Source organism: Colossoma macropomum, unplaced genomic scaffold, assembly GCF_904425465.1.
Source record: "Colossoma macropomum unplaced genomic scaffold, Colossoma_macropomum, whole genome shotgun sequence".
In the NCBI taxonomy this organism is placed as follows: domain Eukaryota; kingdom Metazoa; phylum Chordata; class Actinopteri; order Characiformes; family Serrasalmidae; genus Colossoma; species Colossoma macropomum.
In genome coordinates this window covers 16,272,199-16,284,354 of record NW_023494802.1, presented here as the reverse complement: position 1 = coordinate 16,284,354, position 12,156 = coordinate 16,272,199, and the positions used below count along the sequence as shown (strand labels likewise).

The 12,156-nt window shown below is 43.6% G+C and overlaps 1 protein-coding gene across 1 annotated transcript in view; it reads left to right on the top strand.

Annotated features, from left to right (window-relative positions):
* The window catches only part of ccm2l (CCM2 like scaffold protein), a 30,388-nt gene that overhangs the window by 3,192 nt on the left and 15,040 nt on the right, over positions 1-12,156 (top strand). Inside the window, exons 2-6 of the mRNA XM_036591449.1 lie at positions 4,339-4,506; positions 7,364-7,447; positions 7,575-7,758; positions 9,164-9,795; positions 11,626-11,755. Of these exons, the coding sequence (XP_036447342.1) occupies positions 4,339-4,506; positions 7,364-7,447; positions 7,575-7,758; positions 9,164-9,795; positions 11,626-11,755 (1,198 nt within the window). The remainder of the gene's footprint in view (positions 1-4,338; positions 4,507-7,363; positions 7,448-7,574; positions 7,759-9,163; positions 9,796-11,625; positions 11,756-12,156) is intronic.

Genomic DNA, 12,156 nt, shown 5'->3' with positions numbered 1-12,156 from the left:
GATGTTTTTTTGGGCAAAACATAGAGCTTTAAATTTTCTTTGATTATGCTTTGGTTTTACAGGACTGTTGCATATTCTAAGGAAGCAGAACCTTCCTGCCACACACATACACACAAGAAGCTCTGCAACTTAAACATCACACAGGCTGAGCGCAGTGTCCTCCATCTCCTTTAGCGCTAATCAAAGCAGGGGGCGTGTGCTAAAACACTTTCCGATAGCGGTTTGCGATTAGAAGGAAGAATTACGTTGTCAGGGATAGCGTTTATGTTACTGCGCTTTAAGCCGAGATGAACAATTTCATTTTCAAACAAACGGCACTAATTTTAGCAGCTGCCCTCCTTCCTGCATTTTCACACTGCAGTTTTCTCTGAGCAAAGCGTTTTAATTGAATATGCAAATTGAATGTTTATTTCCCTTTAATGAGAGGGATGGATTCTGATTATGATAAAAGACTGGGGCTAATTTATCATTTATGCAGTGCTGCAGAACACACACACACACACACACGCACACACACACACACACACACACACACACACAGTCTAGTGATGCACTGAAATGAAAACTCTTGGCTAAAAAAACAAAAAGCAAAAAAAGCTGACAAGAATTATATACAGTTTATATAAAATAAACTTACTGAAATGATTACAGTATGTAGGCTACAGTATGTACCACTAAGCCCAGCGTCCACAACAAAACAGAACAGTTCATATACGGCAATGAGTTCTATTATTTTTTGTTATCCTTTGTACTTTAGGACTGTCTATGGTTCATTTTTATTATTTCATAAAAGGTGACAGATGGCATCTTCACGCTAGCTGTGACTTTCTGCTTGTGTTGTTTCGCTGTATTCTGCATACTGAGCAAGATGTTGTCTCTCTGAAGTGTAGACATTCTTGGGTGTCTTACTTAGTGGCATGTCCGGACCAAGTTTGGATGAGGGGCCCAGAACACCAGTGGCAACCCTTTATTAGTCTGGGAAATTTCACCTCCACATTTTAGCCCACCTGTGCAGTCAAACACCACATACATGCTAGTGAACGCTTACGCTAGGGGCAGTGAGCACACCCGTCCAGAGCGGTGGGCAGCCCTATCCACGGCACCTGAGGAGCAGTTGGGGGTGAGGTGCCTTGCACAAGGGCACTTCAGTCACGTACTGTCGGCTCAAGATCGAACCAGCGACCTTCCAGTCACAAGGCTGGTTCCCTAACCTCCAGCACACGACTGCCCCAGACTGCTCCAGCCCATGACTGGCCCAGACCGCTCCAGTTCATAACTGCCCCAGACTGCTCCAGCCCATGACTGCCCCAGACTGCTCCAGCTCATAACTGCCCCAGACCGCTCCAGCCCACGACTGCCCCAGACTGCTCCAGCCCATGACTGCCCCAGACCGCTCCAGCCCATGACTGCCTCAGACCGCTCCAGCCCATGACTGCCCCAGACCGCTCCAGTCCATGACTTCCCCAGACTGCTCCAGTCCATGACTGCCCCAGACCGCTCCAGTCCACGACTGCCCCAGACCGCTCCAGCCCATGACTGCCCCAGACTGCTCCAGCCCATAACTGCCCCTGTAAAGTTACTATTTGGAGATACGAGGTTTTGCTCCAAAAGCAGCGCATGTTGTTTTATGAACGCTGATATGCTGATCACCACCAAAACCAGCATCCATTGTGTTTTGGATACTGGTATGCTGGACAACCAGTATGACCATCCTGTGTGACCAGCTAAACCAGCACCAGACCAGCATAAACCAGCACAGACCAACTTGGAATCAATCAGGGATATGTAACCGGGCATAGTGTTACCAATCTTTGTTATTTTCAGTCAAAACGATCGTTTTTCATTAGTGGCCGAAACCAGACGTACTATTTTTTAACCAATTCTGACCAAAACATTTTTCTGGTCGAAATTTATATTTGCTGGTCAGTGTATTTGTGTGACACACACAAAAGCAAAAAAAAGTTGATGCAAAAAAACAAGTTGTATGCAAAAGTTTGACATACACACCAAAACACTCCGTCCAGTTGATTAACTACTTCACACATAACTGTGAGCACACACACACACACACACACACACCTACACACACACACACACACACACACGCTTATATACACATGTAAATCAGCAGGTCGCTAATGGGGCATGTGTTATCTGATCTGTGCCGCTCGGCAGGAGACGTCTCTGCTCTCTGACAGCTGTCTCTCTGATGATGTCACAGCGGGGGCTACAGGCACTCTGCTGATGTTTACTATTACGTGAACCCGAGCATAGCGGAGCATAGCGGAAGCTAATGGCCATCCTCGCGGCTAAACTGAAGCTAATGCTGAATCACTTGAAGAGTCGGTCTGGGAATCTGTTTAGCATTTATTTTTATACATTTATTACATGACTAATACTTCCCCCCTCGCTGAATACATCAGTGTCAGCTCAGGTTTCATAGCAGGACACTTGTTTCAAGGCCTACTTCAAAGCTTTTAAATGTCTGATTATTGCACTAACATGCTTTTACTCCAGGTGTGTGTCTGACTCATGTGTCTTATCGTGCAGAGTTAACATGCTGATTGCTTTGTTTTCGAACGTCAGTGAATTTGACCAAACAGACTTACGTTCTTTTAGCAGCTGAAGACGCAGGATGCTTTAGATTCAGGCATAGTCTTATAAACCAATCAGGCATAGCATTATGACCACCTCCTTGTTTCTACGCTCATTGTCCATTTTATCAGCTCCACTTACTACATAGGTGCACTTTGTAGTTCTACAGTTACAGACTGTAGTCCATCTGTTTCTCTGCATACTTTGTTAGCCCCCTTTTACCCTGTTCTTCAGTGGTCAGGAGCCCCATGGACCCTCACAGAGCAGGTACTATTTGGGTGGTGGGTCATTCTCAGCACTGCAGTAACACTGACGTGGTGGTGGTGTGTTAGTGTGTGTTGTGCTGGTATGAGTGGATCAGACACAGCAGTGCTGCTGGAGTTTTTAAACACTGTGTCCGTTTACTGTCCACTCTGTTAGACACTCCTACCTTGTCAGTCCACCTCGTAGATGTAAAACGATAGCTCATCTGCTGCTGCACAGTTTGTGTTGGTCATCCTCTAGTCCTTCATCAGTGGTCACAGGACGCTGCCCACAGGACGCTGTTGGCTGGATATTTTTGGTTGGTGGACTGTTCTCAGTCCAGCAGTGACACTGAGGTGTTTAAAAACTCCAGCAGCACTGCTGTGTCTGATCCACTCAGACCAGCGCAACACACGCTAACACACCACCACCACATCAGTGTTACTGCAGTGCTGAGAATGATCCACCACCCAAATAGTACCTGCTCTGTGAGGGTCCATGGGGGTCCTGACCACTGAAGAACAGGGTAAAAGGGGGCTAACAAAGTATCAGAGAAACAGATGGACTACAGTCTGTAACTGTAGAACTACAAAGTGCACCTATATAGTAAGTGGAGCTGATAAAATGGACAATGAGCGTAGAAACAAGGAGGTGGTCATAATGTTATGCCTGATCGGTGTATAGCATCATACACCTACAAATGTCTGACCTTCTAACTAGTTTTAGAGCAAGAATAATAATGTGCAAACGTCAAACACCAACAAAACGGCCATTAAGTACGAGCTATTTATTTTTTAGTGCCAGAAAAAAGTGGAGAACACATATTTAACACAATACTACACAAAGGACTCAACAACTAAATATAATATTTAATGTTTTAGTATTTAGTTTGTCCACAGTTTTCCTTTATTACAGCTTTCATTCTTTTCAAGAGGCTTGATTTCAGTTTTTCAAAGAAATCTGCAGGGATATTTTTCCACACCTATGAAGTTCAGTCTTAGAAGTTGGTTGGATTTTCTGCTTCTCACAATTCACGTAATCCCAAACACATTCAGTAATGTTGAGGTCTGGACTCTGGGCTGGTCAGTCCATTGTTCTGAGGAACATCAGCTGCATCGTTGTTTCACTTACAGATGTTCTTTTTTCGTCTATTTCATTTTCTCAATAATAAGCGTCTTGACACATCCTGTCAGACCCATAGCGCTGAGTCGTCTTCTCACAGTGGAAGGATGGACAGAAACACCTGTGGATGTTTTCAGATCTGAAGCAGCTTGATTTTCTCCTCTCTCTCAGAGATGAAAGCTTTAAGTACTGTTTGTCTGATGGTGACAGTTTTGGTGTCTACCAGGTCTTGCACGATTGTTCGGAGTCTCATTTTCTCTCGTTTTTTGAATTCCTGTTCTCACATATTTTCCTCTGCCATTCTCCTTCACTGACACAAATGCTGGCCTGTCTTTTTACCACTTACACCCTCACATATTCCTGTGATTCTTTCTTAAGGGATTTGTTTCACCAATTAAGCGCCTGGTCTTCCCCAAGTCAGCTCGGCGGCAGGCAGACAAAGGCGGTGTGTATCGCAGGCCTCTCCACACGGTGCCTCTTTACCCACCTGACTTCCTCATCCACCCCGAGCGCCTCATCTACGACTACGTGGAGAAGGAGGTCAAGGTCAGCAGCTCATACGCACTAAACATCACTGAGCACTGGCTCATACATAACATACAGAATGCATGGTGAATTCAGGGTCTGCTGTGGAAACAGAAAAGTCAACCTAATCAATGCTCATTCGAGGTAAATTCTGGTCGGTAATCTAAGCGCAGTTTGATTTAGCTCGCATAGATTTATGCATTGGGTTTCAGGGAGGGTTGCTTCTCCTTGCTCAACGGTCCACAGTGGTCAACCTCAACCTTGACATTTTATCACTAAAGCTACACTATGTAAGACTTTTTTGTGAAAGGGGACCAATTACTCTTTTCCGGTTTTTCTCCGGGTCTGCTCCAGAACCGCATGCGACTCTTTTACTGCCCTGTTGTGTCTCCACAATAGAATTAGATTTTTAGGTAAAAAATAAAATAATCCTCCTTTGAGGTAAAATAAAGCTCTTCTGATCGTTCAACACAGTTTAACAATAAATGGTTTAAATGTTGGAGTTAATGTATAATTCTAATTCACTGACCTTTAACCCTGAAGGTTGGCACGCAGACTGCTGGTCACAATAGCCACAGAAACAATCTTGCCTAGCTAGTAGCTAATGAAAAGGCTTTAAGATTTAAGACGAACATCGATAATTTTGAGACGAATGGACTTATTTGCATTTATAATCACTCCAGCTGGTTTCTGGATACGTTTAATCTGCAATGAGAAACTGACAAACTCTAAAAAGTCATGAAGCTGTAGTCAGCAGCTCATTTGCCAGCTTCTTGCTCCAATTTTCCCATTCCACCTTAAATGGCGTAGCAGTTACATTATGGCGCCTCAGGCACCATTTAAGGCAGAACAGGAAAATTTGAACAAAAAGCTGGCGAAAGAGAAGCAACTTCAGCCTCATAAAAAATTTAATGTTAAGAGACATTGTACAAGAAACTGTTTTGCTTTTGAGGAAAAGTTTCCTGCTGGAGCTAAAGCTTAAAGCAGAGCAAAGTAAGTCTGCGTTTTCATTTATATTGTTAGCCTATACTAGGACCTTAGCACACACTGAGACATATTTACAGACAAGATGATAAAACGGACTCAAAGTGACTCTCAGCATGGTTTGATTTTCGTTAAAAGGACAAAATGTCTCTTATTAACATTTGGGTTGCCGACCTCTGCTTTAGAGTGTGGTAGCTTTTGTGTATGTAAACGGTCTGCAAAATTACAAAGCTCAAAGTAGACGCCAGAGCGAGTAACTCTTTCCCACGGAAACCACTTTTCTCAGCTTCCTGAAACACCTCCTTGGAATTCCAGCCCTTTTCCTTTATTACAAGATGATGCAATCCCTATTGCCCAGCTACCTGCAAGCTTGGCACGCCCTCACACAATGCACAGCAACTACTGCAGGCCAGGATAAGTTCATTCAGTTTTGTAGCCATGTCGAAAGGATGCTGACCTGACTTTCAGGATCGGACTCTGGCTCAAACTGATATGGCCGAATAGATGCCACTGAATAAATAGCCACAGCAGTGTTTACAGCTGCTTAGGAGCGAATGGTCTTTTTGCAGACTGCAAGACAGGGGCAGAACATGTACGGGCAGAATGGTTCTGGCCTTTAACCAATCAGAACAGAGTGGACAAGCTGACCATTCAGAGCACACTGGGCTTATCAGGAGGTGGGGCTTAAAGACACAGGAGCTCTGACAGAGCGTTTCAGACAGAGTGTGAATAGAAATGTACAGTATGAGAAAAAATTGTGTGTTTTTGATACATTAAATCGTGTAAATCTATTCTAGTAGACCCCAAAAATAAAATTATGAACTTACAGCATTACAGCAATTATGAAAAACAGCATAAAAAAAGCACAATTGGTCCCCTCTAAAATTGAGATAAGTAGCATTACTGAGTCAGGAGGAAAAAAAAACATGCCGAAATATGGTGTGTGCTGCTGCGAGTCAGTCTGTATAGCCTGAAATAATACTTTAAAAGTCAGCAGCCTCGAGTCGGATTTAATGGGAGTTTTTCATACATCTTTGTGTATTAATGTCACATGCACAGCCTCATAAAGAAGGTCCAGCTCAATGTTTTGGTCTCGATACAAAATCAACATTACATGCATGTTGCTCTCTTTGAATACTCTTTCAACGCGTTTGCAGTCACCAGATTCATATGCTTGGGGAAGGGTGTCCAAATCCACAACTAATGTTACAAAATGTTCCTCCACTCTAAATTCCTCCTGCATGCAATTACACCTTTCCACCAGAGAGGGCTCCAAATCCCAAAACTTACATAGTGTAGTTTTTCTGCCTTAGCATAAAGTCTGTTAGTAAATAGGGATGCACCAATATGGAAATTCTGGGCCATGGCTGATAATTAATGCTTTTCATGTACATGTCTGATGATAAACATTTCATAAAATGTATAAACTGGGACTAGATCTACATGGACTAGCATTTTAGAAAGATAACATTTATTTTTATGTGGTTACGTTTTAGCTCTTTGTAGCCCAGCATTACGTAAACATTCTATTCTTGTGGAGTATAATAAATACATCATCAAATATCTGTTTGAAATATTGGCCAAATTTAGGCATCTGTATGATGCCGCAATGCCAATATGATTCTATTATCGTCGTGTATCCCTAGCTGTGATAGCACCTTTTGAATGTTTGTATTGGTTTTACAGCTATGCTAAAGCTTCGCCTCAAGGATACTGTACATAAAGAGTAGTGTTACCTTAACATGGCAAGTCCAATTAGGATTTAGACTCAGTTTCCATTTAAAATATTAACCAAATATTTGTTAAGTTTATAAAATGTTCAGATTCTGCACGTGTAAGTATACATGTCACTGTCCACGACTAATGACTCACATAACTCTGATGCAACTCCCAGTTCCTGGGTCATCTGACGTGGGTGTCGTGCTCCCTCAATCCCTCCAGCAGGGATGAACTGCTGCAGCTGCTTGACATTGCCAGGGTGAGAACACTTTCATTTCACTGCTAGCTACCAATTCTCAGGGAAGTGATGACATTACAGTGACAGCTGTAATCCATACCAGACCTTCTAGGTTCACTCCTTCATTCTATCTCTCTCTTTCTTGCAGAAGCTGAAGGTGCTGCCTCTGCAGACGAGTGTGGAGCAGGACTGTATCCTCAGTCTGTCTGCGCGCTGCCTGCTGCTCACCTGGAGAGACAATGAGAAACTGCTGCTGCGCATCCCCACGCATGAGATCGCTGCTGCCTCCTACCTGCGGGACGACGCACTGCACCTGCTGGTGCTCAAAACAGGTGAGCAGCAATCAGAGTCCTCTCAACATGCCCAGCCTGATCAAGTTGCACTGCACTTTACATATATATGAATTTGAATCAGATATTCTGTCATATTTTGGCAACTGAATAAGTGAACAGAAATTCAAAGCTTTTAAATCAGATTTGTACAGTTTTCCCAAATGTAGCTGGTCATATCTGATGCCTGAAGATTGCTTAGTTTAGTTCTATAGCTAAGAAAATAATAGAAGTGTAATCCTGACCAATTAGCATTGTGCAAACTGAATGCATAAATCATCACTTGCCTCAAGCCATGCCTGCTGACGTGCATGTCTGTCATGTTAAAACATTTATCTATAAAAAATGGACAAATGTACAGTAGGTGTACAAAATAATAGAAAGTTGGCTCCATGGCCATTTTATCAGAAAGACATACTGTTTAGGTGGACTTTATAGGTTTACAGTTACTTACTGTAGCCCATCTGTTGCTTCAAAATTTATCAGCACCCCCTCTACCTTGTACATCAATGGAAAAAGACCACCATACCACACAATGACCAGATATTATTTAGGTGCAACATTTGTACATAGCAACAGATGGGCTACAGTCAGAAACAGTAAACCTACAGAGTGCACACGCATGTTGGGGGCAGTCATGGGCTGGAGATTCGCCGGTTCGATCCCCTAAGCCGACAGTGCCTGACTGAAGTGCTCTTGAGCACAGCACCTAACCCCTAACTGCTCCCCGGGCACTGTGGATAGGGCTGCCCACCGCTTTGGGCAAGTGTGCTCACTGCCCCCTAGTGTGTGTGCATTCACTAGTGTGTATATGGGTGTTTCACTGCACGGATGGGTTAAATGCGGAAGTGAATTCCCCCATTGTGGGAGTAATAAGGGTAACTTCACTTAACTTAACATATATGGTAGGAGTTTCTGATAAAATGGCCAATGAGTGTCAATATTTCATGTGGTGTTTCCATTACCTTGTATACCTGCTGGATGTAGCATAGCTAAAAACGGCAATAGCAGCCAACTTGAAGCCTGAATGTTAATATGCCAAAGTTTTGAGTACTGCAAGTACAAAAACCTTAGGTGAGTAGCCTTCTTGTAGTGCTTAAATATACTATATATATATATATATATATATACACACACACACACATTAGACTCGAAATATATACACATATACACAATATACACATTTGTATGCACACAGTACTGCACCATTCCAATGTACAGTTTTTGTAAAGTACTATAAGTTATGAAATAAAAAACATAAAGGCTTTGATATATACAGTTGTACACATTTCCATATATGCAATTATAATAATAAAAATAATGCACTATGTTGGATGTATTCATATCTGGACACTCTCATTCAGCTATATTAATTGTCTTTGACTTCTTTTATTTATATATCTCCCAGGTTTGAATGTGGACACTGTTCTAGCTGGTGGATCCCTGGAAAAACGGCCTACTGGCCTCGAGGGCCGCAGACAAACCATGAGCAATGCTGACCCTCGGCCTGCAGGGGGCACCATGGAGAGGCGTCATACCATCTGTGGCGTGGACTGGAAGCCATCCTCTCGCCATGAGTCAAAGCAGAGTGGCACCAGCGCGGGTGGACCAGGATCAGCAGGAGGAGGGGGCAGTGGCGGAGGTGGCAGTCTGGAGCGGAGGCAGGTGGGAGGAAGTTGGGAGAGGCGGCAGACCCGGAAGCCGTGCGGAGGGAGCTGGGAGAAGAGAACCATGAGCGGGAGCTGGGAGAGGAGGCCTGTTGGGGGCAGCTGGGAGCGCCGTGGTCCTGCAGGGGGAGGTGGAGGAGGAGGGGTGGGGGGTAGTTGGGAGAAGAGACATGGACCTGGGGGCAAAGCAGGAGGAAGCTGGGAGAGGAAGCACGGGCAGGGGGGCAGCTGGGAGCGCAGGCATGCCTGCATGGGAAGCTGGGAGAGGGGCAAGGCTTATGGCAGCTGGGAGAGAAGAAACCACAACCCACTGGAGCCCACACCATGCCCTGACGCTTACTGCAACCTGGTCGTGCTGGCCGTGGAGAACCGGGTGAGAGAACGAAAGGGAAGAAATGAAATTACATGATGAATGGATGGATGGATGGATGTATGGATGGACAAAAGACAGACAGATGATGAATGGTGAGAGAGAAAGATGGATGGATGCATGGATGCGTAAACAGAGACAAGGCCAAGCAGGTAGATGATTAGATAGAAGCAAAGATGGATTGATGGATGGATGAATGAATGAAAAATAGAAAGATGAATGGAAAGAGAAAAAGATGGAAGGTTGGAAGGATGGATGTATAGACAGGCAGAAGGACAGACAGGTAGATGGATGGTTAGAAATGAACATGTGTGGATGGATGGATGGATGGATGGATGGATGGATTCAGAGACAGACTCATGAACAGGCAGATAGATGAATGGATAGAAACAAAGATAGATTTATGGATAGATAGGTAAAAAAAGAGAGAGATAGACATGCAGATGAACAGAAAGAGAGAAAGAAGGAGGCACAGGTAGACGGACAGACGGATAAATACATTTTTAGAAATACTATGTGTGGATAGATGGATGAATAGATGGAGGCATAGACAAACGGATGGATGTATAGACAGACAAATGGCCAGATGGCTGATTGATAGCGAAGAGGATAGATGGATAGATGAACTCAAGAGTAAATGGATGCATAGACAGATAGATGGATGGATGGATGGATGGATGGATTGATGGGTGAACATACAAATGGCTGGATGGATGGAGGAATATATGGATACATTGACATAGACTGATAAAGAAGATGGTTGTGTAGACAGAGGTGAAAATGGGTAGATGAATAGATAGAGAGAAAGCTGGATGGATGAATGGATGGATGGATGGATGGATGGATGGGTGGATGCACACAAATGGCTGGAGGAATGGAGGAATAGATGGATGCCTATCTAAAGAGATGGATAAAGAAGATGGATGTGTAGACAGACAGATGAATAGTTGACTGGATGAAGAGAGAGAGAAAGATGGATGATAAAAGGATGGAAGGATTTATTAATAGACAGACAGATGAATAGTTGGATGGATAAACAGATGGAGAGAAAGATGTATGATGAACGGATGGAAGTATTTATTTATAGACAGACAGATGAATGGACAAGCAGAAGGATGGATGGTGGAAGGATGTACAAACAGACAAATGAAGAGATGAATGAATAGAGAGGAGGGCAGAAGGACTGATTGTCAGATGGACACATGGTTTGGTGGACACAGTTGGACGTTTGGCTGGTTGGATGGACTGAAGGACAGAAATGTAGATGTTTTACATAATAGGTTAAACCTGGTAACCTTAAAACCTCCTACAACCAGTCCAGATCACAGCACTCCATATGGAGGAGTATAGAAATGTCCTAATCCTGTGGTTACGCAGTGTAATCCAGTGCAGTCTGCGAGAGTGGAGATGATGGGGAAGAGAGCTTGCAGCCTTTCTCTCTCTCTCTCTCTCTCTCTCTCTCACTACCTTCTTTCGCTCTGCAGTAACGGTGGTGACGAGTCGAGTTGTGACAGCAGTGATGTAAACAGCGCACTCAGAGTGGACTCCCGCTGTGATGTAATACTGAGGCTTACGTAACGCTGTGCTGTGTCAGGGATCTGAGTGAGAGAGTGAGAGAGAGAGAGAGACCCACACAGAAAACAGGAGAGAGAGAATCAGAGACAGCAGTCAATGAAATGATATAAACGGTATTGTGCTGACCTAGATTTCAATCTGACTGTAAATGTGTGTAAAAGCCGTGTGTGTTTGTGTTTTTTAACTAGATCTCCTATTGATCTTCTAATAATATCCTTCTCTCCACATTAAAACCCACGAACACACTCAAACACACAGGATGCTGCGGAAGAGTACTGTGCCCTCATCTGTCAGATGTTTCAAATCATCTACGGACACCAGACCATCGAGTGTGTGGACAGAGCGGGATATCACTACACCATGCCTGACCACTACTGGCTACAGAGAAGTGAGTGCTTGAGCTGAAATGGCCCTAGAAATCAGTGGTGAACGGTAAACGATGAAACGGTGCAAATTTCTGCTAATGCTAAGCTAACAACGATTTGCATGAAGTTTCTTTGGGCATTCTAGATTAAACACAGAAGAAAAAATAATTCCATATATTATATTTCAAGCTGGTTACAGATATTAGCATATATTTTTCCTTCTATGTTGCAGTTTTAAAGTGACTCATTTAGTAAACAGCTCTGACATGGAGCTGCTGCTGTTTTACATTTCTAGCAACTGACTGAAACGCACTGGTCAGTGATACGGTCCACTGATATGGTCAGTGATGTATCTCAGACTTCCAGAAGGCCTAGAGTAGGCTTTTTCTCATAAATTTATTCCCACTCATTGTAAATCAATATG